This window comes from Myxocyprinus asiaticus, chromosome 18 (assembly GCF_019703515.2).
Source record: "Myxocyprinus asiaticus isolate MX2 ecotype Aquarium Trade chromosome 18, UBuf_Myxa_2, whole genome shotgun sequence".
Lineage (NCBI taxonomy): Eukaryota > Metazoa > Chordata > Actinopteri > Cypriniformes > Catostomidae > Myxocyprinus > Myxocyprinus asiaticus.
In genome coordinates this window covers 39,991,845-40,017,130 of record NC_059361.1, presented here as the reverse complement: position 1 = coordinate 40,017,130, position 25,286 = coordinate 39,991,845, and the positions used below count along the sequence as shown (strand labels likewise).

At 40.2% G+C, this 25,286-nt stretch overlaps 1 protein-coding gene and 1 long non-coding RNA gene across 7 annotated transcripts in view; one reads left to right on the top strand and one right to left on the bottom strand.

Moving 5' to 3' along the window:
• LOC127456128 (semaphorin-6D-like) overlaps positions 1–19,555 on the top strand; it is a 29,332-nt gene extending 9,777 nt beyond the window's left edge. For 2 of the 6 annotated variants that reach the window (XM_051724466.1, XM_051724467.1), the window contains exons 2-19: positions 1,561–1,729; positions 2,698–2,809; positions 3,194–3,254; positions 5,446–5,508; positions 5,597–5,698; positions 5,868–5,958; positions 6,969–7,088; positions 7,970–8,058; positions 8,661–8,878; positions 9,843–9,974; positions 10,191–10,346; positions 11,114–11,287; positions 11,609–11,749; positions 12,792–12,869; positions 13,102–13,160; positions 14,091–14,147; positions 14,622–14,792; positions 15,777–19,555. In XM_051724466.1, coding sequence (XP_051580426.1) covers positions 1,612–1,729; positions 2,698–2,809; positions 3,194–3,254; positions 5,446–5,508; positions 5,597–5,698; positions 5,868–5,958; positions 6,969–7,088; positions 7,970–8,058; positions 8,661–8,878; positions 9,843–9,974; positions 10,191–10,346; positions 11,114–11,287; positions 11,609–11,749; positions 12,792–12,869; positions 13,102–13,160; positions 14,091–14,147; positions 14,622–14,792; positions 15,777–17,068 — 3,234 coding nt within the window. In that variant the 5' untranslated portion in view covers positions 1,561–1,611 and the 3' untranslated portion in view covers positions 17,069–19,555. The remainder of the gene's footprint in view (positions 1–1,560; positions 1,730–2,697; positions 2,810–3,193; positions 3,255–5,445; positions 5,509–5,596; positions 5,699–5,867; positions 5,959–6,968; positions 7,089–7,969; positions 8,059–8,660; positions 8,879–9,842; positions 9,975–10,190; positions 10,347–11,113; positions 11,288–11,608; positions 11,750–12,791; positions 12,870–13,101; positions 13,161–14,090; positions 14,148–14,621; positions 14,793–15,776) is intronic. The other 4 variants (XM_051724468.1, XM_051724469.1, XM_051724470.1 and 1 more) reach the window with 4 other exon arrangements.
• The window catches only part of LOC127456130 (uncharacterized), a 113,733-nt gene that overhangs the window by 51,001 nt on the left and 37,446 nt on the right, over positions 1–25,286 (bottom strand). The window lies entirely within an intron of this gene.

Below are 25,286 nucleotides of genomic sequence, written 5' to 3'. Positions count from 1 at the left end.
ACAAATGATTGACTCTCCAGGACACGACCCCAACCACAGCACACAGACCTCTGGAAAAACTTTCCCTATGTTATTCTGTCAGACTTCCTCTTTGCCTGGCACAACAAACACAGTTGAACTCAATTACTCAGCCCAAATACACATTTAAAGACCCTATGAAATGGCTCGATGAGCATAGTTTTTTTTTTTCTGTTTTGGAGGATTTCATATTGAAGAAGGATGTTGGGGTGGCACATAATGGGTTCATCCCTCCACCTTTTAAATAGACAATAGGCATAGGTTTACCTCGGTTAGGTTACTGTTTTTTGTTACTTGCTATTGCTATTTAGAAGTAGGTGGTCTTAAGGGGAGAGACACTCTCATTCAATAGAGCATTTGATTGGACAAAAATGTGTGTATGCCCATGCAGATAAGAAGATGCCATCAATATTTTTGGTCAGCTTTCCTTGAAGAGAGTTCTAAGAGTTCATTTTGTCAACCTATAGGCAAAATTTCGAAGGCAGAATACAGTCATCTCAACAGGTTCCGCACGATCATGAATTTCACAATGGATTTCAAGTTTTGTGAACTTTAATTTGTCGGGTTGACCAGCAGGAAGTTGTTTGGTTTGGCAGTAACCTCTGTGTGGTCGGTGCTTCGTGCACAGCTACACTGAATATTCTCAGTGGACAAGGATATCATTTTAGCGGCAAGTTTCTTATAACTTCACTCTCCTAGAGTTTAAAGTGCAGCATTAAAAAGAAGCTACTTGGTATTTTGTTTCTTGCTGGTTTCACACGCGCTTAACATTCGCCCATGTCTTCTTCGTCCATGTAATTTCGCCGTGTAAATATGTCCGCACCTTAAGAGACCCAAGCCCATTTTAATAGCTTGAAAAACATGCTTAACTTTGAAGTATCAGTTTGATACCTCATGACCTTTCCTAATCTTATGAGTATTGACCCCAAACAGAAAAATGAAACATTACTAGAATGGATAACTACTTGTTTTACTTGCTTTATGATACAATAGATAGTTAAAGCATTAATAATATTTGCAAACTAGGATTTGATTAGGTCAGAGGAATATATTTAAGGACTTTGAAGGAAATGTAAGAGGTTAATTTTGAGATGACTAATATTATTTTAATAATCACATCAATGGGCTCTCATGGACCCAAACAAAGAGCCAGTAAATTAAATCTCAACTGAACATGAAAGTTAATGACACACAAATTACATCCTAGACACAGTGCAAACATATGAAAATGGACAGTATATTGGTGGGTATGCCAACAGCTCAATGAGCATTTCCACTTTCCTGGTGTCACTCTCCACCCCGTCTCTGTCTGTTTTTTGACCTTCCACTCAGGGACAGATTTTCAATCATGGGTATTGGCTGCCAAATGCACACACACACACACACAGTCACACACACTGAATGATCTGTTGAGAGTGAACCTGAACATATAAACACTGAAATCTGGCTTTCTACACAGCAAATCCCAACAGAGGTCATGCACAAGGAAATAATTATAAGTAGTGCATGAAAAGTGTTGACGTCCGTATGTGTGTGTTGCAGGTAACATCTATATCAGTGCAGTACAGGAGGTGTGTGTCCTCTGTGCCAGCGATGGGGTGGCGAGAACTGACGATTGACCTGCTGCTACTGCTTCTGCTGGCAGTGACCCACCTGGAGACTGTGAGCTTTCCTGAAGACAACATCCCGCTAGACATCGTGGACAGACACTGTAAGAGCCAGCAGACATGTGCAATTTCACACTGATTCTAAATGGTCCACATCTAGAGAACATCTTTTTCAGTCTGAACTAGGGGTGGGCTCACAGTAATGGTATACATCATGATATAGTTATTTTGCTGGAAATTCAACCAAAAATGTTATGTTTATTTCATAACCATGAAGTTTAAAAAAAATGAAACATACTCCCCTTGATGGGGTCCAAGTCTTGCATCAAGGCTAAAACCTTACATTTTTACACACACAGTTAAAAAACAAAAGATTCAAAACGGAAAAACAGATATGCTTAGATGTGCCACATTTGAAACTGTTTTAAAATAGAAGATATATACACACCTGTGACTGCACATCAGTTGAAATCTTAACCTGGTCTCATAGAATCATGTTACTAAACCTAGGGCTACATATTTGCAAAATGATTTTCACCTGCCTCATTGAACGAAATGAACACTAGAGGCACTACAACAATGACTTTTATTCACTTTCACACAAATAACGAGTCAAACGGCAGATTATCGGTTCATAAACTCCTACTTTTCACCCTGTTATCTTATGACATCTCAGCATTTTTACGCGCATGACTTGTAAGGTGATACATTTTAATGTTTGCATTCCATAATCAACTATATTTATAATTCATACTATATTTATAGTATATACTTTCATCCCGCCCAGCCCTAGTGTGAACCGATGCAGTGTTATAAACGAGTTCTTTAAAAGAGATGTAAACATCTGTAGTCACTGCATTAGCATTGCTGTGTTCTGCAGTGAGAAAGCACCCCAGTATGCTGACGCTGCAGTGCTTGTCATCACTGCAGAAGCTGCTGGTGTGATATTCATTACTTTAGCAGAGACTTTTTTTCAGGGCAGTTTAACATGCAGCTGCCACAGTCGTTCAATACCGACATCGATCTCTGCTGACGCTAATACTGAATAACGGCACATCTGATTGTTCTGCAGATGCTCGACAGTACCCGGTGTTCCGAGGACGCCCATCCGGCAACGAATCTCTGCATAGACTGGAGTTTCAGCTCATGACACAGATACATGATACGCTGTTCATAGCAGGCAGGTAAGTCAGCATTGAAACAGGATGTGGATTTGAGACCATCGACTGTTTGACCTGTTCAGAACACTCGAACTAAATGCAAAAAAAAAAACAAGACATATTTTACTTAATTATAAACTACATTTTGTTTGTTGTATGCTTAAAATGAGAAAAAAATATTTGCTAATGGGGTAAGAAATCAGCTTAATTCAAGATATATTCTCCAAAAATCAAGTCTTCTCATAAGTAGTTTTGCTTCTCTAATAAATGTATCTTGTTTGAAGGATGTTCAGCTATTTTTACTGGAAAACAAAGACAAATACACTGAAATTTTTTCAGTGTGGTTAAGGTTAGTAGAACTGTGCATGTGTGTGTTAGTGTAGTCTAAACTGTTTTTCTCTCTTGCAGGGACCAGGTTTATTTAGTGAGTTTGAGAGAGTCCTACAGGAATGAGATTATCCCGTACAGGGTGGGTTCACACAAATCACTTTACAACTAAAACATTCGTATAGCGACATGTCATAACCAGGTGTGACACTATGAAGCATCAAGTGTTATATCTTATCTCTTTCGTGTTATTGTGAGTTTCTGCCCTAACCAGCCACGACAAGGCATGTTGACAGCCACTAGGTTTCTGTTTTTTCACGCAGGGTAGCCCTGCCCACGGCAAATTTGTCAGTTTCTCTGGATTTACTATTTTTAGGTATGTGTTTGAGTACAATGAACATTTTTGTTTTATTCTATAAAGTACTGACAAAATTTTTCCCAAATTCCAAATAATAATAATAATAATAATAATAATATATATATACAGGTACATCTCAATAAATTAGAATGTCGTGGAAAAGTTCATTTATTTCAGTAATTCGACTCAAATTGTGAAACTCGTGTATTAAATAAATTCAATGCGCACAGACTGAAGTAGTTTAAGTCTTTGGTTCTTTTAATTGTGATGATTTTGGCTCACATTTAACAAAAACCCACCAATTCACTATCTCAACAAATTAGAATATGGTGACATGCCAATCAGCTAATCAACTCAAAACACCTGCAAAGGTTTCCTGAGCCTTCAAAATGGTCTCTCAGTTTGGTTCACTAGGCTACACAATCATGGGGAAGACTGCTGATCTGACAGCTGTCCAGAAGACAATCATTGACACCCTTCACAAGGAGGGTAAGCCACAAACATTCATTGCCAAAGAAGCTGGCTGTTCACAGAGTGCTGTATCCAAGCATGTTAACAGAAAGTTGAGTGGAAGGAAAAAGTGTGGAAGAAAAAGATGCACAACCAACCGAGAGAACCGCAGCCTTATGAGGATTGACAAGCAAAATTGATTCAAGAATTTGGGTGAACTTCACAAGGAATGGACTGAGGCTGGGGTCAAGGCATCAGGAGCCACCACACACAGACGTGTCAAGGAATTTGGCTACAGTTGTTGTATTCCTCTTGTTAAGCCACTCCTGAACCACAGACAACGTCAGAGGCGTCTTACCTGGGCTAAGGAGAAGAAGAACTGGACTGTTGCCCAGTGGTCCAAAGTCCTCTTTTCAGATGAGAGCAAGTTTTGTATTTCATTTGGAAACCAAGATCCTAGAGTCTGGAGGAAGGGTGGAGAAGCTCATAGCCCAAGTTGCTTGAAGTCCAGTGTTAAGTTTCCACAGTCTGTGATGATTTGGGGTGCAATGTCATCTGTTGGTGTTGGTCCATTGTGTTTTTTGAAAACCAAAGTCACTGCACCCGTTTACCAAGAAATTTTGGAGCACTTCATGCTTCCTTCTGCTGACCAGCTTTTTAAAGATGCTGATTTCATTTTCCAGCAGGATTTGGCACCTGCCCACACTGCCAAAAGCACCAAAAGTTGGTTAAATGACCATGGTGTTGGTGTGCTTGACTGGCCAGCAAACTCACCAGACCTGAACCCCATAGAGAATCTATGGGGTATTGTCAAGAGGAAAATGAGAAACAAGAGACCAAAAAATGCAGATGAGCTGAAGGCCACTGTCAAAGAAACCTGGGCTTCCATACCACCTCAGCAGCGCCACAAACTGATCACCTCCATGCCATGCCGATTTGAGGCAGTAATTAAAGCAAAAGGAGCCCCTACCAAGTATTGAGTACATATACAGTAAATGAACATACTTTCCAGAAGGCCAACAATTCACTAAAAATGTTTTTTTTATTGGTCTTATGATGTATTCTAATTTTTTGAGATAGTGAATTGGTGGGTTTTTGTTAAATGTGAGCCAAAATCATCACAATTAAAAGAACCAAAGACTTAAACTACTTCAGTCTGTTTCACAATTTGAGTTGAATTACTGAAATAAATGAACTTTTCCACGACATTCTAATTTGAGATGCACCTGTATATACAAGAAATAGCACAAACAATTTATATATACAGTACATCCTTTTTTCACTTTATACAGTACATATAAGCTATTTACTTTTCTGATATATTTTTGCCCATTTTTTAATATATTTTAAAATACATCATACGACATATCAAGAAAGATATTTTTGCCATATGGGCAGAAAAGTTACTTGTCACTACGAACTTGTCATCTCACGCCTGGTTAGAACATGGTATAAATGTTGAAGTTAATGTTTAAGAGTGTGTGGGAGAGAAACCATGTGTAACAGTGATTGTGTGATGTCACAGAAACTGACGTGGCGGTCGGGACAGGCTGACAGAGAGACGTGCGCCATGAAGGGAAAACACAGAGTGAGTCCATCACCTCTCCAGCATAAATCTGACGCATCTGTTTACAGTACTGAAACATCCATAAACCTCACTGTTGTCTTCCTCGTAGGACGAGTGCCATAACTTCATTAAAGTTCTGGTTCCGAGAAATGATGATCTGGTGTTCATATGTGGAACAAATGGTTTTAACCCCATGTGCCGCTACTACAGAGTAAGTCGCACTATTTATAAGGGCTACGTGTCTGTCTGTCTGTCTGTTTGTCTTTCTCCATTATTTTACTCTTAATAAGTGACTGGTTAATGGGAGCAGTTTTACAATGCAATGAAGATAAGGACCCCTTATCTCTCTCTTTCTCTCTCTATCTCCATGTTTTATTTAGTTGGACAACCTGGAGTTTGATGGGGAAGAAATCAGCGGGTTGGCCCGTTGCCCGTTTGATGCCAAGCAGACGAACGTTGCCCTGTTTGCTGGTATGAGTGCTGTTACGATAATGAGGGGGATGATGAATAACTTTGCCACGAATTTTAAAGGTTTTGGATAAAATTAACGCTCCAATGAGATCCGAGAATGGTGTTGTGCATAAATCAGCAACTGCGCAAGCTTCATGTTTTAAAGATAGCTAGTTTACAAACAGAAACGGCACAACCTGGTGTGAATTAGTACAGTGTGAGGTCACGCGTGCATCTGAATTTGTCTGTACGGGCAACACAGCATAACAGAATCACTTTCTTAATCAGTATTTTTGTCTTGTTTTCCAGTAAATATATCTAAACATCCTTAAAACAATATAAATTAACTTGAGAAGCAAAATTGTATAAGATATTAAGACTTTTAATGTTTTCAGAGGATATATCTTGAACTGTTTATTTGTATTACCCCATTGACAAATAGTTTTTTTTTTTCGTGTTTAAAGCATAACAGTTTTTTTGCTTTTTTTAGATTTGTGCTTAAAACAATTGCATTATATTCTCTAAATAAGTATCAATAAACATTTATTATTAATTTATCTTTTTTTAAGGAAGTTTACATATGATAATTTCAAAACAAGAAAATAATTTTTGTTCAGTGCAGTTGTTTTTAGATGCCTGTAAAGGCCTATTTACACCAAGAAACTAGATTTTGAATCAAAACAGGATTGTTTTTTTGTTTGTTTTTTTTCAGATGTGGAGATGTGCAGCTGTTTATATTGTAGGTGTCTGAGTTCAAGGAATGTATAAAAGCCGTTACGGAAACAGTCGAGTGGTGCAAGACATAACATAAAGTGTCCGATGCATTGCATCTTGCATTAAAGCATGTGAACGTCCAGAGTGCTTTCTCGTTTTGCTTTTGCTGTAAATAGACCTTTCGTATGCAATTCGTTTAGCTTTTTCATTTAGTTGTGTGAATAGGCCTTTAGTGTTCGGTGTACATGTGATGAATTCCAAGTACATTGCATGAGTTGCATGAGTGTTTTTTAAGATCATATGTGTTTGTGTTATAGATGATAAGCTGTACTCTGCTACAGTGGCGGACTTCCTGGCCAGTGATGCCGTCATATATCGTAGCATGGGAGACGGCTCTGCCCTCCGCACCATCAAATATGACTCCAAGTGGTTAAAAGGTGCAACAACTTCTGCTTATCTGCTTTGTGTACATACTAGCTTACGTTTTCTATCACTGTATTATCACAATATTAGTTGTGTAGTTTGGATTATCCACAACTGTGGGCGCACATAAATTGAATAATATGCTAATGAAACATAAACCTGTTTACAATGGAAGTGCCCCTCTGTGACAGTTTGGAGAGTAGGCTATAGTTTTCTGATTTAAATAGCATGGCAGAAATAGCAAGACATAAACGGGATAACAGAATTTCTTATATCCATGGTATATACCGCCATACTGCCCATCCCTACCAGCTGTATAGTTTTTTATGCTAGCATTGCTAAACCCGCTGCACCCAGTAGACATCTGAGCTATAACCCCTAGTTATCTTAAAGAAGAACTGGTTTGATATGAGCGAGTGGATTTCACAGTAGCACCATCTTTGATTTTTGGTGGGAATGAAAACAAGGCTGTGAGGGATAGACTTATCACCTCTTCAACGACATGCACTGTATAAAGCTATCATAAAGCTCCTAGATTACATCTAATGTTCCACAACTCATGTTGTCTGGAGTTTCTTATCTACTGAAATTTCTTGGAAAGATTTTTTTTTCAGTGTTTTATCAGCGGAACGATCCAAAAACACTTTAAACAACTGTACAACCCATTAAAGAGACTGGGCATCTATCTCTCACAGCCTCTGTCATTCCCGTCATAAATCAAAGATGGCGCTGCTGTGAATAAAGTCAATAATGGGTGTTGTTGTAAAATCCAGCTTCCTGTGGCACAATCTAGGTCAACAGTCAGCCCACTCCACTCAGCCAACAAAAACGCATCAAAATTGAACTTGGGGTCAGTACTGGAGATGCTAATGCTTTCGTTTTCTCTCTTTCTCAGAGCCACATTTCCTCCATGCTGTGGATTATGGGGATTACGTCTACTTTTTCTTCAGAGAAATCGCAGCAGAACACAACAACCTGGGGAAGGTATGACTCGCACAAACACAACACAACTAAATTGGGGAGGCTAACATTCACAAGAATACACACGTACACTCCTTACAATAACGTAACATGGCAGAACCATGGCATAGTGATGGTGACATACTGACAAAATATAAAACCAAGTAACAAAGTGGCATCTGCAAACAAAAGATGCCATGGCTTTTCTCAGAACAGGACAGGATAGCAATCAGACACGTTAAGGCATTCAAATTTGATCACATATCTGCTAAAATGTGACTGTGATTTGTAAGTACATGTAGTATTAATAGGCTTTTATTTTGAAATCATTCATTGCCTCTGGATTTGCTTTAAATTGGCCCATATAATTACTTTTTTTTCCACAACAGGCTAATGAATGTTTAACCGTAGTTAATACTGCAGTTAGCACCTGCATTGAGGGAAGGTTTTACAGGAGTGAATTATTAAACAGGTTATAGTAGACAAATTCAAGCCCTCTAGCACACTGCAGTTTTGTTCTATCATAGAGAAAAAGCATTTCTTGCGTAAATTTAGATCAATCTGGGCTGCTGGGTGAAGAGATCTCAGCGATGCTGAGTATTTCTCGCTATTTTCTCTCACTGCAGGCGGTTTACTCCAGAGTGGCTCGGATCTGTAAAAATGACATGGGAGGGTCTCAGCGGGTGCTGGAAAAACACTGGACATCTTTTGTTAAGGCGCGCCTGAACTGCTCTGTTCCTGGAGAATCGTTTTTCTACTTTGACGTTCTTCAAGCCATTACTGACATCATCAACATTAACGGGGTGCCTTCTGTGGTAGGAGTTTTCACCACCCAATTGAACAGGTAAAGGTTTACAACTCTTTTCACAAAATTTCTTCTTGCCTTGCTGGAAAGCCATCATAAACCAGCCTAAGTAGGTCTTAGCTGGCCTATCTGAGTCTCCAAGCCTGGCCAAGCTGGTTTTCAGGTGGTCTAGCTGGTCTCCTAGTCTTGACAAGATGGTTTAATCTGGTCTAGCTGCTCTTCAACTGCACTAGCTGGTCTCCCAGTCTTGACAAACTGGTTTAATCTGGGCCAGCTGGCCTTCTAGTGTGGCCAAGCTGGTCTAGTTGGTCTCCCAGTCTAGCCAAGCTGGTGTAATCTGGTCTAGCTGGTCTCCCAGTCTGGCCAAGATAGTTAATTCTGTTCTAGCTGGTCTCTCTGTCTGGCCCAGCTGTTTTAATCTGTTCTAACTGGTCTCCTAGTATGACCAAGCTGGTCTAGCTGGTCTCCCAGTCTGGCCAAACTGGTTTAATCTGGTCTATGTGGTCTCCTAGTAAGCTAGTTTAGCTGGTCTAACAGTCTCCTGTTGTGGCCAAGATGGTTTAATATGATCTAACTGGTCTCCTAATGTGGCCAAATTGGTTTAGCTGGTTTCCTAGTCTGGACAAACTGTTCTTCAGTTAGTATATCTGGTTTCCCAGTTTTGCCAAGCTGGTCAATCAACCTGGACAAGCTGGTTTAATATGGTCTAACCAGTCCTCTAGTTTGGCCAAGCTGGTTTAGCTGTTCTAACTGGTCTCCCAGTCACACCAAGCTGGTTTAATCTGGTCTAACTGGTTTCCTAGTCTGGCCAAGCTGGTCTTCATCTGTCCTTGCTATTCTCCAAGACTTGTAAAGCTGTTCTTCAGCTGGTCTAGCTTTTCCAGCTAAAAAGTAACCAGAGCTCCTTTATAACTCAGCAAACAGACCAACAAACCATCTTAGGCTGGTTTAATATGTTTTATGAGCATGGTGAAAACACTGAATTTTCTTTTTCTTTTTTCAGTATTCCAGGCTCTGCAGTGTGTGCATTCTCGATGGTGGACATTGAGAAAGTATTCCAAGGACGTTTCAAAGAGCAAAAGACGCCAGATTCAGTGTGGACGCCATTTCCTGAGGAGAAGCTGCCTAAGCCCAGGTTGGTGCAAGGCACTAGCTCATGACAGGCTAATCATTCTCAGATTAATAATTTACAAGCGATAATTTGACATGCTGCATATTTAACCTGTGTGTGCAGTGGCCATATGGAGGCTGGTATAGATTTACAGGCATGTGGCACATAGCTTTTTGCACTCCATCCCTCAACCGGAATGTGTGTGTGTGTGTGTGTGTGTGTGTGTGTGTGTGTGTTCAGACCCGGCTGTTGTGCGGGACACGGTTCAGCGGAGTCCTACAAAAATTCCATCGAGTTTCCAGATGAGACCCTTCAGTTCATCAAGTCCCACCCACTCATGGATGCCTCTGTCCCCTCCATCGGAGACGAACCTTGGTTCACCAAAACAAGAGTCAGGTATGGACACCGGACACAGTGCCACGATTCAGCCTAGTCTCAAATTTACAAGGATTTAGAAGCTGTTGACACCATCATATTAGTGATTCCAGCACTTATTTAAAAGGATTGTGACAGATCACGGCAAAGATTTAACCATTTAAAGCTCCATCCATAGAAATATGCTTGAAAATAAACTGGGCCCTAATTTAAGATTTGAATTGCAGTTTTCAAAATGAATGAACTTTTAGCATATAGCACTATTGATTGCAGTTGTTTAGTTGGTTTATTTATAAAAAAATAGTTGGTTAGTGGCCATAACATGAAAATATTTATTGGTGTATCAGAATCAACCAGAATTTCCATATTGGTGCGTTCCTACGTTCAGTTCAATGTGACAGTTTACATAAGAACTAATTTATTAATAATTTTGACAGAAGTTTCAGCAGTTATAAGTTTGCATGAATTTCACGTGTGAATCTCTAGACTTTTTTGCAGATCTACGGTTACCATGTACACACAATGATTCTGTTAAATAAGCATAGAAGAAAACAACAATCAACGATTATAACCCTCCCAGTAGGTAGAGTTATTGTTGGTTTTGCATTCTAAACCAGAAACAAATGACACACCTAATTTAACTGCTTCAGGTCTTGATGGATGTGTCGTGTTTCAACATGTTTTGTCCTTTATCAGATCAAGTTAAGCTGCTAGTTAATTCAGGCCTCTCTTTGTAACTGAAATGTGGCCCCATTCTAAAAAAAAAATCTGTATTTAATTATTTGTAGGTACAGACTGACAGCACTTGCAGTGGACAACACAGCAGGACCCCATAAGAATTACACAGTGGTCTTCATTGGCTCTGAGGCTGGCGTCGTGCTGAAAGTTCTGGCAAAGACATCCCCGCTGTCTTTGAATGACAGCGTCCTACTGGAAGAGATAGACGTCTTCAATCAAGCCAAGTATGTTCTCATCCCATAATTATCTACATTTTCGATCTTTACTCTCAGCATCTTTAAATGGTGGGAAACTTATTAGTAGACATCAGAGTCATTTCATGAAGCAATCTTTATGACCTTAATGAAAGTTTTGGATACTTTGAGGCGAGATTAGATCTGTTTAATGTGACAGCTTTTCACTTTCTATCTATCTAACCTGCACCGTGCATTTTTTTCATTCTCTTTCTGTGGAACTGCTGAAGAAAGCTTTGACTGATAGATAGATCTGATAACATGTGATTATCTATTCTTCACCGCCTCCTTGCTCTGTTCTGCTTCCTCCAGGTGTTTATCCAGCAACGAGGACGATCGGCGAATTCTGTCCTTCCACCTGGATAAAGACTCGCACACGCTCTTTGTGGCATTTTCCAGCTGTGTGGTCAAGATACCTCTCAGCCGCTGCGAACGGCACAGTTCATGTCAAAAGTGAGTCCTGAACGCCACTTTACTAAGTGCCAACTTCATACCAAACCACTCTTACAAGTCTTTATATGGCAATAATTTTAATAATCAGTATTTTGGACTGTTTTCCAGTAAAATATCCTAACATTCTTAAAGACCCCCTGAAAACAAAATGAGCATTTTCCTGCTTTTAGTCCGAGGTTGAGAAACCTTGTCCAATCAAATGCTTTCTAGAATGAGAACTTCCTCTACAACTGTTCTGGCTGTGTTCTAACTGCCACTGATCATGCCTTCGCAGGGCACTTCCAATGGAGCACAATCCGTGCTGTAGGGTCGTTTCAAACAGAAATTTCCAATAATAATCGCTTAAAAAGTGAGTTCTGACTGACCGTTATCACTTTTCAGCCATCTGAAGCTCTCTCAGTGGAGGGTAATTGTCTTAGAAGGGAATAAAGTATAGGGATGATCACTTCTGAACGGGACGCGCCAATGCAGGAGCTAGACATGAGGAAAGTTGCTGCCGTTTATTTATATTTTTTGTGCAGCCGGAGCTTTATTGGGATATACAGCTCAAGTAATTGTTCTTTATTCTTTATGCCTATTGTATTGTGATTCAAAACATAGATATATTATCTATTACTCGCTTGTTTCTCATTCATCTGCACTAGACTTGCACAATAACTCCAGCTTCACCGTAAGCAAAGACAGTGATGCGCTGTGTGCGTTTGTGGGCTTGTTATGGATTAATTTTGTCAGTTGGATCATCGCTCGGTTCTCAATTCTTTAGAAAAAAAATGGGACGGGTCGTTTGACTTATCCCGCCTCCAAAGCACTTCAGAGGGACTTTAAAACAAGATTCATTGAGATACTGACTAAGATATTGAGACTTGTTTGGAGAGAATATTGAATTGAACCCCATTTGACAAATGTTGTTCTTATTTTAAGCATAAATGTAACAAAACGTAGGCATTTCCTTAAAACAGGATAAACATGGTTTTTTTTCAAGGTAATCTTTAAAATCAAGTCAATTTAGCTCGTTTTAAGGATTTTTCACTTCCTGTTACAGGTCTTGCATTGCTTCTAGAGACCCATACTGTGGGTGGATTTTGCATGGATCCTGTGAGCGCATTCCTGCAGCTGTGGAGTAAGTAATTTATTCAGATTTACTCTCGCTCTGTGAAAGAGCTTTCAGTTAAAGAAATGTGAATCAATTTTGATTTCATCAAAGTGAAATCAAAATTGACCCTATTTGCTTAATTCAGTTGGAAAAGTCTCATTACATAGCTAAATGAGGTTGTGAAGCTGTTTTATTTTGACTGTAAATATGCAACTGATATGAACTTACATTCACCCTATTGTCTCTTCCTGTTTTGTAGAACCAGTTATGAGCAAGATGTTGAGTACGGGAACACCGCACACCTCGGCGATTGTCATGGTGAGCTCAACGAAATGTGCCCCTTTACCGAAATAACATTTGCTAGCAGTTCTCACATCAGTAACCCCCTCACAATCTCAGCTGAGAAAATTAACACACATACCGTAACACAAACATCAAACTAATTCCATGTCTCTTGACAAATAAAAACACACAAGCATATACACACTGCGTAGGTATGAACTTTACAGAAACAGAAACCTGGAAGTGAAAGCTTTAAAGAAATAGTTTATGCAAAAATGAACAAATCTGTCATTATTTATTCAACCTTCCAAATTTCTATGCTGTTATTAATTAATAATTCTTTGGTGGAACACAAATGGAGTATTTCTTTAAAGAATCTTTACACAACTCTTTTCCATACAACGCCTGTTCATAGTGACCACATCTAACCCATCAAAAATGGCAAGTTTGATGTCAATCATTTTTGGTGTCGAGACACATGGGAACCAATGTCTTTCGATATAACCTGATGTTCACTGATTGTCAGTGAAGAATGACTTAAATTTCAGTCTGTTCCACACAAAATTGTATGGCTTTAAAAGTCTTCGTGATATAGCATAGAAATTGTATGGACTACTTTTTGAATCCTTTTTGGAGCTTGACAGCCGTGGTCACTATGAACTGTTGTTGTATGAAAAAGGTTTGTGTAAAGATTCTTCTAAAAGTCTCCTTTTGTGTATCATTGTAAAAATAATAGCATATGTGTTTTGAACAACATGGTACAGAGTAAATACAACATTTTCGATTTCTGGGTGAACAATTCCTTGACACATCTTAAACCAGAGGAAAACAAACACTAATTTTAATTCATTTTTTAAATCTTAATAAGGACAGCTTTAGATTTTTATTTATATATACACAGTATATAATTTCAAACTTTTATTTTTATTATTTTATGCTGATTTCCTGTTCCTTTAATTCCTATAGAATTTTTGGCCACTACATCAGCGCCAGATTTCAAATCATATGGCGACCCAACCTCTGGTTAGTTTCCTATACTGCACTGATTTCCTTTCTTGAGTTCAGCATTCTCCAAATCTCCTTTCTTCCTTTCTCCACTGCTGCCACCTATCTTTAATCCTGTGCTCTTCATCACACCATCATCATCATCATTATTAGGAAAGGCACCTGATCACTCCGCACCAGCTTGCTCATCATTTCATCCATTCTTTCTTTCTGTTCTTGCATGAAAACTTGCTACTTCCGCCTTATCATCTCCCTCGACTATATTGTCATCTCCTGATTCTATTAGAGATAGTCTTCATCTTTTCCCCCTTCTCAGGATTACATTTTCTTTACCTGAGTCTCTATACTCCTGTGGTACAAAACATGTATTACTTACATTATGACTGTACTTACAAACGTACCTGCACCAGTCCTATCAAAATGCACTAACCCCGATTATTACGCTGCACCTGTCATGGGCTCCCGTTCTTAACAGTTTGTTTGTCGCTACAGACATGGAGTTGCCATCCTCGTCAGTCACTGTGCCCGTGACTTCTGAACCCATACAATCACCCCAAACCATCCCCACTCAGAGTCCCCAACTCTTTGGCTCACGGAAATTTGTGCTCCACGATGATTCAGCCACGTCACATTCTGTTGAGCCTTTCCCAGGTGTGCTGGAGGGTAAGGCCTTGACAGAGCGTTTGGCGCTGCTGAATGGAATACTGTGTAATAGCTGCTACTAGCATTTCTAATCATTTAAGAGCATGTTAAACTCTCTGCTAGCAGCCCATTCTTCAACAGAATTGCATGATAAGCAATTCTGTAGTCAGTCACACTGCATTAGTGAAGTAGAGATACTGACTCTAGAGAAATGCATGTGCACTTGAAAACTTCATTCAAGTCAGCATAATGGCTTGTGTTAATAAATCGTATTGAGATGATACAAGCAGCTATACTCAGAATTCATCAGTGTATAAAGCTTTTTTTTTTTTTTTTATATATATACATACTCTCTTTTTTTTTCTTCTGTTTTTGCTACTATGATTTGTTCTCCACCTTTATTTTATGTATATTTTGGTTAAATGCATTTTTCTTATGTGATCTTTTGTTCAAATGGTCTGAATAAAATCAGATACATCTTCTAAAAATAAACTTTTCTTTAACCTTTTTCTTTCTTTGCCCATTCTTTTGGGTTTTAGGACATCTACCAAAGGCCTTGCCTCTAAGCAACACTTTTAAGCACCTCTAAAGCAACATAACTCACCAACTAACTCTTTCGAATATCTGCGGACGCTAACAAAACTCACCCTCGGGTACTAGACAAAGACTGTGGGCTTAATTCTCTTTGAGAAAAATTTCATGTAAAACACAACATACTAACTCACCTGTTACTGCAACCCATATGCAATAAAATGATCCCCCACACCCTCTTTACTAATTTGCATCCTGCATTCGTAGGACAATGTAAAATCTTGCTAATTCGCTATTTTCCAGAGAAATTACAATTTCTTTAAAAGTTTGTAAAATGCTGCAAATAACAGTTGTTTGCTTTTGAATCACTAAAATTGTACCTTTTGGGGGAAGAGGACTTCTTGAGAGGCGATTCTTGAGTGACAAAGTGTGCAAGTGTGTGTTAACATTTTCTTCGGGTTGTGTGTGTTACAGGTGTGTGGGAGATACAAGCAGGTGAATCTAACCAGATGGTACACATGAACGTCCTCATCACCTGTGTGTTTGCTGCGTTCCTGCTGGGTGCATTCATTGCCGGCATGGTCGTCTACTGTTATAAGGATGCCTTCCAACGCCCTCCACGCAAGATCCAAAAAGATGCAGAGTCAGCTCAGTCTTGCACAGATTCCACAGGCAGCTTTGCCAAGCTAAATGGTCTGTTTGACAGTCCTGTCAAAGAGTACCAACCCAACATAGATTCCCCCAAACTCTACACCAACCTGCTGAGCAATGGGAGGGAGGTGCCAACCACTGGAGACACCAAGACAATGCTCCTGAGCGGGCAGCCACCAGAACTAGCAGCGCTGCCTACCCCTGAGTCCACACCTGTGCTGCAACAGAAAGGTCTTCAGCCAATAAAGAACCAGTGGGAGAGAGCTCACGGAAAGCTAAGCGGCTCTCACAAAGATGGGCCACCCAAAAGCCCACAATACTTCCCCTCCAGCCCACCTCCTCATTCCACCGTCAGCAACGCCCACATTCCCAGTGCTGTGGTACTGCCCAATGCCACGCATGAGAACAGGGCCTCCTTCATTTCCCCTGAAGGGCCTCAAGCTGAGAAAAAGATCCACAATAGCAATCACCATTTTTCCAAATCGGGCCGTAAAGACCAGCGGCGCACTGTGGATGCCAGGAACACACTGAACGACCTCCTGAAGCACCTGAACGATAGCAACCCCAAGGGATTAATGGTGGAGGTGCCCAAGTCCCGTCAGCACCTCATGCTAGAACCCATTGTGAGCCCAACAGAGGTCCCACCCAAAGTCCCAAGCCGAGAAGCCTCCTTGTACTCTCCCTCTTCCTCTTTACCCAGGAATAGCCCAACCAAGAGACTGGACGTTCCGACTACGCCAACGTCTCCTACTGGTCAGATGGGAACTCTCGAGAGACAGCATTATCACCGCAGCTCATCCCAGCGGCACTCTATATCTTCGCCGCCCAAAGGGCGGCACTCACCCAGTGGGGCCACTGTGTCCCGCCAGCCCAGCTTGAACAGAGGCGGGTACATGCCCTCAACCCCTACCCCACCCACCAGACTGGACTCTCACGGGGTGCCGATGGATTTGACGCCCTCCATATCCCAGCAGAATAGCTACAGTGGTCATGGATCTTTACCCCAAACCTCAATCAAACGGACAGCATCGCTAAAGCCTGATGTGCCCCCCAAACCCAACGGCTTTGCACCACAGACTGCACAAATGAGGGCAGTGAACAAATACAGCTACTGAGATCCTCAGCAGGATTTTACTCCATTAGTGGACATTGGGAGTAAAAGAGTTTGGCCTAAGAGATGCGGCGTGCCAAGTCTCGTTTTCTTTGAAAGGAAAAGAATCGGAGGCCAGTGCTTCTGCTTCAAGTAGTCCCTGCTAGTTCTCAATGATGTTGTACCGTCACACTCAGTTTGAGAACCATGTGACTGATTCTGATCTTCAAGGCGGCAGGGTCGCCTGAGGTCACAGTCACAGCTAATGTGCCGCATAAAGAAGCTGCATAGTTGCTGCAGCGTTCGTGGAGCGAATGCTCCTCCTGCACTGTTCTCCCAGTCAATGTGAAGTGTGGAAACACAGGAAACATGGCTGTATCTGTCAGACTCTTTGGGAAATATGATATTCTTTCTTGGATATCTCTCTAAATGACAGACCAAGTTAAATGGACGTATTGTGTGTTGTGTGTCTGTGATTGATTAGTCTCTGGGCTAACCAGTATGTTGTCCTTGTTTGTTCAATAAACTGAGAACAAGCTTGAGTCATTGCTGTCATAAAACTAAATCCCATTTAAGGTGCATTAACTTCAGATGTGTTTGGATTCATAAGTCCAGATATTAATTAATTTCTGTGTGCAAAAGAAATGTCCAGGGCTCATATCTGGACAACTGATTTTAAAACTCACAGGGGAAAAGTGCCCTCAACATGTGTGCTGCTAAGTGTAGACGATGACGATGTTTATTGGACTCCAGTGTGATGTTCCATGCAGCAGTTTGGCTTGTCAAGCTGTCTCAAGCTTTTAAACCAATAGGCTTAGCACAGGATGATGTCGGTTAAATATACAATGTGCTGTTTGGTCACTCTAAGATCCAGAAAATCACAGAAACCCTTCTAATCTAATTTTTCAACCTCTCTCCTTTTCCACATGCCAAACACTGCTGTTGGGTCCATGAAGTTCTGTATCATTAAATAGTTTTTTCCTTTGACAATTTCTTGCAGTTAACACCATTCCATAGAGATTGCTTCTTGTTTATTTGGCAACCCTGTTGAAAAGACCATCTTTAATCAGCCAAAGTGGATTGGGTGCTGGTCTTAGCCCGTATAAGTCTTTCAGTTGGTCTAGATGGTCTCCCAGTCTGGCCATGCTTGTGTCTTTCTAACTGGCCAGCCAGCTGGTCTCCCTGCCTAACTGACAAGTGCCCAAAACCCCTCTAAAACCATAAAACCAGACCAGCCTAACTAATGAAAATGGCTAGATAAGACCAGCAAACTACCTTAGCAAACAGCACATTCCCCACTGTAAACCACTTCTCAGAATGGGCGGCTCTGTGGCGACCCAACCTCAGTTATACATACAAAACTTTAATCTAGATTTCGCTATACTCTGATGGTCCACATACTTTTTTTTAAAGAATAGAGGCCTCAATTTCAAAATAGGCATAACTGTGCAATCACTGCAGTACCTACCAGTGTGTCCTGCAGAGTCATGCCAGTGATAACATTATTGTATATACAACTATTTAAGTGTGGATATTTTCAAGACAAGTTTACCTGGATCAGTGTATTTGTGTGCCTTATTAAGTCATGAGCGCTTGGTTTGGTTTTGGACATTTCACAAAAACAAATGGTAGGATGGGGGCATGTAACCAAATATTCAATATTGGGAGAGAGCAAAGATACAATTTTATGCATCGAGAATTAAGAATGCTTTCCCCTCGATTTCTATGGTTGTTACAAATCAAGATATGAACAAACCTTCAGAATTGTGTTCTTTTACAGAAGTGAGTTCCAGAGGGAACATGAAAGGAAACAAAGATTATGATTATTACTTCTCTGTATTGCCATTTATTCTCATGCGTTTCTGGAAAGTGCTAATTTGCGATGATGAGATGCCATGTAATGAATGTATTATGATTCTAAGATTACTACCAGCTGAATTTCAGCTCACATTATTCCTCAACATTTCATTGGGTCAAATTGTTATAAGAGAGGATGAAATATGATTAAAGATTTGCAGTTTGTTTTTTCATTACTTGGGAGAATTTCAGTATATAAAGAAGATTGCCTGTTCAAGCCCAAAGCTTCATGTTTGTTTACATGTTCTGATTGTATTTGAGCAGCTGACCAGATGCTGACATGTCATCACCTGCTAGTTTTATTAAAGGAGAGTGTTAATCCTGCACTCCGATTCAAATCGTCCTGTGTTGAGCTGCCTTGTATATTGCAATATGAATCTGCAATCTGACTTCAAGCCTTTACCGTTCAGTCAATACTCTGTGTGCAAAGAAACCAGACTGGTCTACATTTTATTTTTATTACTGTGCAAACATTGGCAGGTGGAATACAGCTTTTTTTTTTTTGTTTTGTTTTTTGTTTTTTTTTTCAGAATATTTTAATATGTAGATATTGTAAAGCTGTACTGTGAAAGTGTAAATAATTACAGTCATTGTTTAAGAATATTTTTGTTGACTTTTTTAACACGGCATGTATAGTTGAAATAAAATATTACTGCACAGAAAATATGATTCTTATTATTCTTCTATATTATAATAATAATAATTATATATATATATATATATATATATATATATATATATATATATATTTTTTTTTTTTTTTTTTTTTTACAGGATCTCATTTCATAACTCATTGCTCACAGGCTTAAAGGGCTAATTCACCTAAATATGAAAATTCCATAATCATTTGCTCACCATCATGTCCATCGATAAAAGCAGTATTTTCTTTCTTCTGTGAAACGCAAAAGGAGATTTTAGGCAGAATGCTTCTGTTTTCCAAACATGGATTTATAATGCCAAGGTACCAAAACAAACTAAACAAAAGACACTTTAAAAGTAGTCCATATGATGTGTGCATTATATTCCAAGTCTTTTGAAGTCATATATAATAGCTCTGTATGAGGAACAGACCAAAATTTTAATCATTGTTTACTGAACTTCCCCTCTGCCAAAGATCTAATTTACAGTAAAGATTTATAAACGTGTTGCATCGCAATTGATCATGTGACATGGCCGTAACCAGCAATGAGGTCACCAAGGTCTGGATCTCTATACATTTTTCAAATTCAAAAATAAAATTTAAAGCTATATACAACTGAATGAAAAATCAGTGGTTGGAAACTTCTTTGAATGTCTGCATATATAATTGGCTAGATTATTTAGTGTCCACTGTGTGTGAGAGAGTTGTGAATGAACCCCTCCCACACAATACTTCCCATCTTTGGCACTTAAACTGACAGTAATCAAAAAGAGGCATGTAGATAGGCAGATTATTGCTGGCAGCATTCGGTAAGACAAAAGCAATGATCATCATGGCATTATCTGTAAGAAATTATCAAAAAACAGTAGCAAACTACACTAGTACACCATCTGTAGTACAGGCTACAGTGGCCACTGATTAAGGTTAGGCTTTTTAATTCATTTTAGTTGCTAACATTTCACAGTGTCATTGCTAAAATACATTCAAAGGAGCATTATGAATATACTGTGATGAGGAGAAGGGCGTGGCCAGGCCATGAGGGTCCACGGCTGGGGCTGAATCAGCTGATCAGCGGGAGAGCGAGATAAAGGGGAGCCGGAGACGCCGGTTCGAGAGAGAGAGAGAGAGACGCACGTGGCCGCGATGCATGTGTGTCTGTGTGTCCTTATGCTTTATGTTGTTTTAAGTTCATTTATATCATTAAACTTTTATGTTGACTATTCATCTGGTTCCCGCCTCCTCCTTGCCCATCCTTTAACTGTTACATATACATACATATATACACCGATCAGCCAAAACATTAGAACCACCTGCCTAATATTGCGTAGGTCCCCATCGCGCCACCAAACAGCGCCAACCCACATCTCAGAATAGCATTCTGAGATGTTATTCTTCTCACCACAATTGTACAGAGCGGTTATCTGAGTTACCTTTCTAACCAGTCTGGCCATTCTCTGTTGACCTCTCTCAGCAACAAGACATTTTCGTCCACAGAACTGCCGCTCACTGGATATTTTTTTGTTTTTGCCACTATTTGGAGTTAATTCTAGAGACTGTTGTGTGTGAAATTCCCAGGAGATCAGCAGTTACAGAAATACTCAAACCAGCCCATCTGGCACCAGTATATATACAGTACTGTGACACGGTATCAGACTGACACGATGTTCAGTGGGGGGCTTTGTGGGGGCCATGACATCTGTTGCAGGGCTCCCTGTTCTTCTATTCTAATCTTTTCTGTTTGTAAAATGTTTGGGAGTCTAACATTTATATTTCCTATTGACACACTAAAGCTGAAGATATAAATAACCATCTTAAGACAAATGCTTTTGTGAAACACCTTATATGCTTAAGACTTTTGCACAGTGCTTTATACACACTGATCAGCCACAACAACGTGAATAACATTTATTAACAACATTAAAACCACTGACAGGTGAAGTGAATAACATTTATTATCTCATTACAATGGCACCTGTCAAGAGGTGGGATATATTAGGCAGCAAGTGAACAGTCAGTTCTTTAATTTTATGTGTTGTAAGCAGGAAAAATGGGCAAGCGTAAAGATCTGAGCGACTTTGACAAGGGGCAAATTTTGATGTCTAGATGACTGGGTCAGAGCATCTCCAAAACAGCAGGTCTTGTGGGGTGTTCCCGGTATGCAGTGGTTAGTACCTACCAAAAGTTGTCCAAGAAAGGAAAACAGGTGAACTGGCGACAGGGTCATGGGTGCCCAAGGCTCATTGATGCATGTGGGGAGTGAAGGTTAGCCCGTCTGGTCTGATCCCACAGAAGAGCTACTGTAGCACAAATTGCTGAAAAACTTAATGCTGGCCATGATAGAAAGGTGTTATAACACACAGTGCATTGCAGCTTTCTGCGTATGGGGCTGAGTAGCTGCAGACCGATCAAAGTGCCCATGCTGACCCCTGTTCACCGCTGAAAGCGCCTACAATGGGCACATGAGCGTCAGAACTGGACCATGGAGCAATGGAAGAAGGTGGCCTGGTCTGGTGAATCACGTTTTCTTTTAGATCATGTGTGTCGTTTACCTGTGGAAGAGATGGCAGCAGGATGCACTATGGGAAGAAGGCAGGCCGGCGGAGGCAGTGTGATGCTCTGGGCAATGTTCTACTGGGAAACCTTGGGTCCTGGCATTCATGTGGATGTTACTTTGACAAGTACCACCTACCTAAAGATTGTTGCAGACCGCGTACACCCCTTCATGGCAACGGTATTCCCTGACGGCAGTGGCCTCTTTCAGCAGGATAAAGTGCCCTGCCACATGGAAAAATTGTTCAGGAATGGTTTGAGGAACATGACAAAGAGTTTAAAGTGTTCACTTGTCCTCTAAATTCCCCAGATCTCAATCCGATTGAGAATCTATGGGATGAGCTGGACCAACAAGTCCGATCCATAGAGGCCCCACCTCGCAACTTACAGGACTTGAAGGATCTGCTGCAAACGTCTTTGTGCCAGATACCACAGGACACCTTAAGAGATCTTTTGGAGTCCATGCCTCGATGGGTCAGAGCTGTTTTGGCGGCACGAGGGGGACCTACATGATATTTAGCAGGTGGTTTAAATGTTGTGGCTGATCGGTTTATACACAGTATATATATATATATACACACACACACACAAACACACACACACACACACACACTCACTGAGCACTTTATTAGGAACACCTGTACACCTATTTTTTCATGTGATTATCTGATCAGCCAATCATCTGGCGTCAGACGCGCAATGCATAAAATAACGCAGATACGGGTGAGGAGCTTCAGTTAATGTTCACATCAACCATCCGAATGGGGAAAAAATATGATCTCAGTCATTTCGACCGTGGCATTATTGTTGGTGCTAGACAGGCTGGTTTGAGTATTTCCGTAACTGCTGATCTCCTGGGATTTTCACGCACATCAGTCTCTAGAGCAGTGGTTCCCAGCCCTGTTCTTGGAGGCCCCCCAACACTACACATTTTGGATATCTACCTAATCAAACACACCTGATTCAACTCATCAGCTCGTTAGTGGTGTAGCGAATTTGGTAGTATAAATGTACACAGGATGGGTTAAAGTGTCCGTGTACCTCCACCATTATACATAGGGAAACAGAATGTGTGAGCTAGGAATTAAATTAAACTGTCCTTATTCTACATTATTATGTAAGGAAATTTATAATGGAATTAGTTGCATTCGACAACCATTATAAATTAGATAAATTACAAATAACTAGATTATTTGTCTGAATAAAATTCTCCACTATTAAAATCGTAATACAACGTCTTGTTGTATCCGCTCACAATTTCTATTGTAAGGAATTAGCTTTAATAAGGGAATTATGATTAATTCACTTATTGGAGTAATATTATTCTCATGGCTTATTGAAAATAGTATTACACATATTTAGGTACAGCTTTGAAGTGAAATCTTTTAAAAACAGGGATGATATTATTTATCAAAATATACCACAGTCAAATTATCTTTAAAATGGAATTATAAACATTTGGATCAGTTAATAGAATTAACTTGATGTAGCTGAATTAACATTACAATCAGTTAATCTGTTCGTCCAGCGAACACTCAGTATTGATCGTCTATCAACTCTCAGAAAGGATATTTTTCGTGGCCACAGAAAAATAACTCTTTCTTAGCATGTAGCTGGATCAAATCGTTAAATTAACGTTGATTTACAAGCAGACCAGAATCAACTCGCAAGAATGTACACAAAAGCTTTATTTAACTAAATCACAAACACATAATTAATCTAAAAAATCACATACACACAAATCACGCATACATGGGAAATGGAAAAGTGAAAGTGAATGAAACCGGAACAGAACAGGGGAATGAAGCTATGAAAAGAGACATTTAACCATCTGAAAGAACCATCAGTTTCTTACTTCAAAGCACCTTTGTTAACAAAGGGGTTCACAGCTTATACTAAACCTCTGTTTAGTTAGTTAATTGTACGATACTTGCAAAACTTGGCTGTTGAGAGAGTGCCCGGATGCAGTCTCAGGAGAAAGTCTTGATGGTTCCTTGAGTCGATGGTGTTGAAGTTGCAATCAGTTTCTTCCGCGTTTAACGAATGATGATGAACCTGCAGTGTTAGTTTAACTCTGTTATAGTTAAGGAAGTTACACATGGCTTGATGTGTTAAGGCCTGCCGGCCCACAATCTCGCGGTTGGACCGGGTGTTTCTGGTCCCACATGAACAGCAACCATGAGCAGAAGGGAGAGAGAGAAAGGGAAGAGAGAAAGAGAGGGAGGTCACTCCGACAGTGCCCTTTAACTCCTGAGGGAGGTCAATCCTCTCGAGTTGAGCATGACCAATGAGAAAGGTGCAGTTTTCCAGCGGGAAAAGTTCCTTTGTTTGGAAGCTGACTCATTTGCATGATTGGAGTAAGCTAGCAGTTTGTGCCCCTTTATGCTCTGATTAATATAACAAGCATACAATGCATGCTATAAGGGGGTGCTTTACTGCAATGTTTAGGGCATCACACAAGGATTAATTTGATAGGAAGCATGATACCAGTAATTTTACATTATCAAGTGGCTCTGTAATAAAGCATGCACAGAGTCTGCTTGGGCCTACTTGGACCTTTGCTTGTTACGGTCTTGAGATGTCTGTTGGATTATTCATTAAATAATGAATAATTGTGTGTCTGATTGATCCAAATGCTACAGTGAAGACTCCAAGACCTGAATTGGGTGTGTCAGAAAAGGGAGATGTGCAGTGTTGGGGGACCTTCAGGAACAGGGTTGGGAACCACTGCTCTAGAGTTTACTCAGAATAGTGCCAAATACAAAAAACATCCAGTGAGCGGCAGTTCTATGGATGGAAATGCACTGTTGATGAGAGAGGTCAACAGAGAATGGCCAGACTGGTTGGAGCTGACAGAAAGGCTACAGTAACTCAGATAACCACTCTGTACAACACATTGAATCTTGAGGCAGATGGGCTACAACAGCAGAAGACCATGCTGGGCACTTTATTAGGATCATAGTTATTAGGACCATAGTAGAGTATAGAATGGGTTGCGTTTGTAGGTGTAATTTTGGTAATATTTTTGACACCCCACCACAGACCTCACCAATTATTAAACCCTGGTTACAGCAATGCATGTGATGCCAATGAACCTGTGGTGTTTGGCAATAAACCTGGTGCAAAGCATCTAAGAAGTCATATTTGCATTGAATACAAGCATAAATTAGATTTAAAGTTCCGGTGGAGAGGAAGA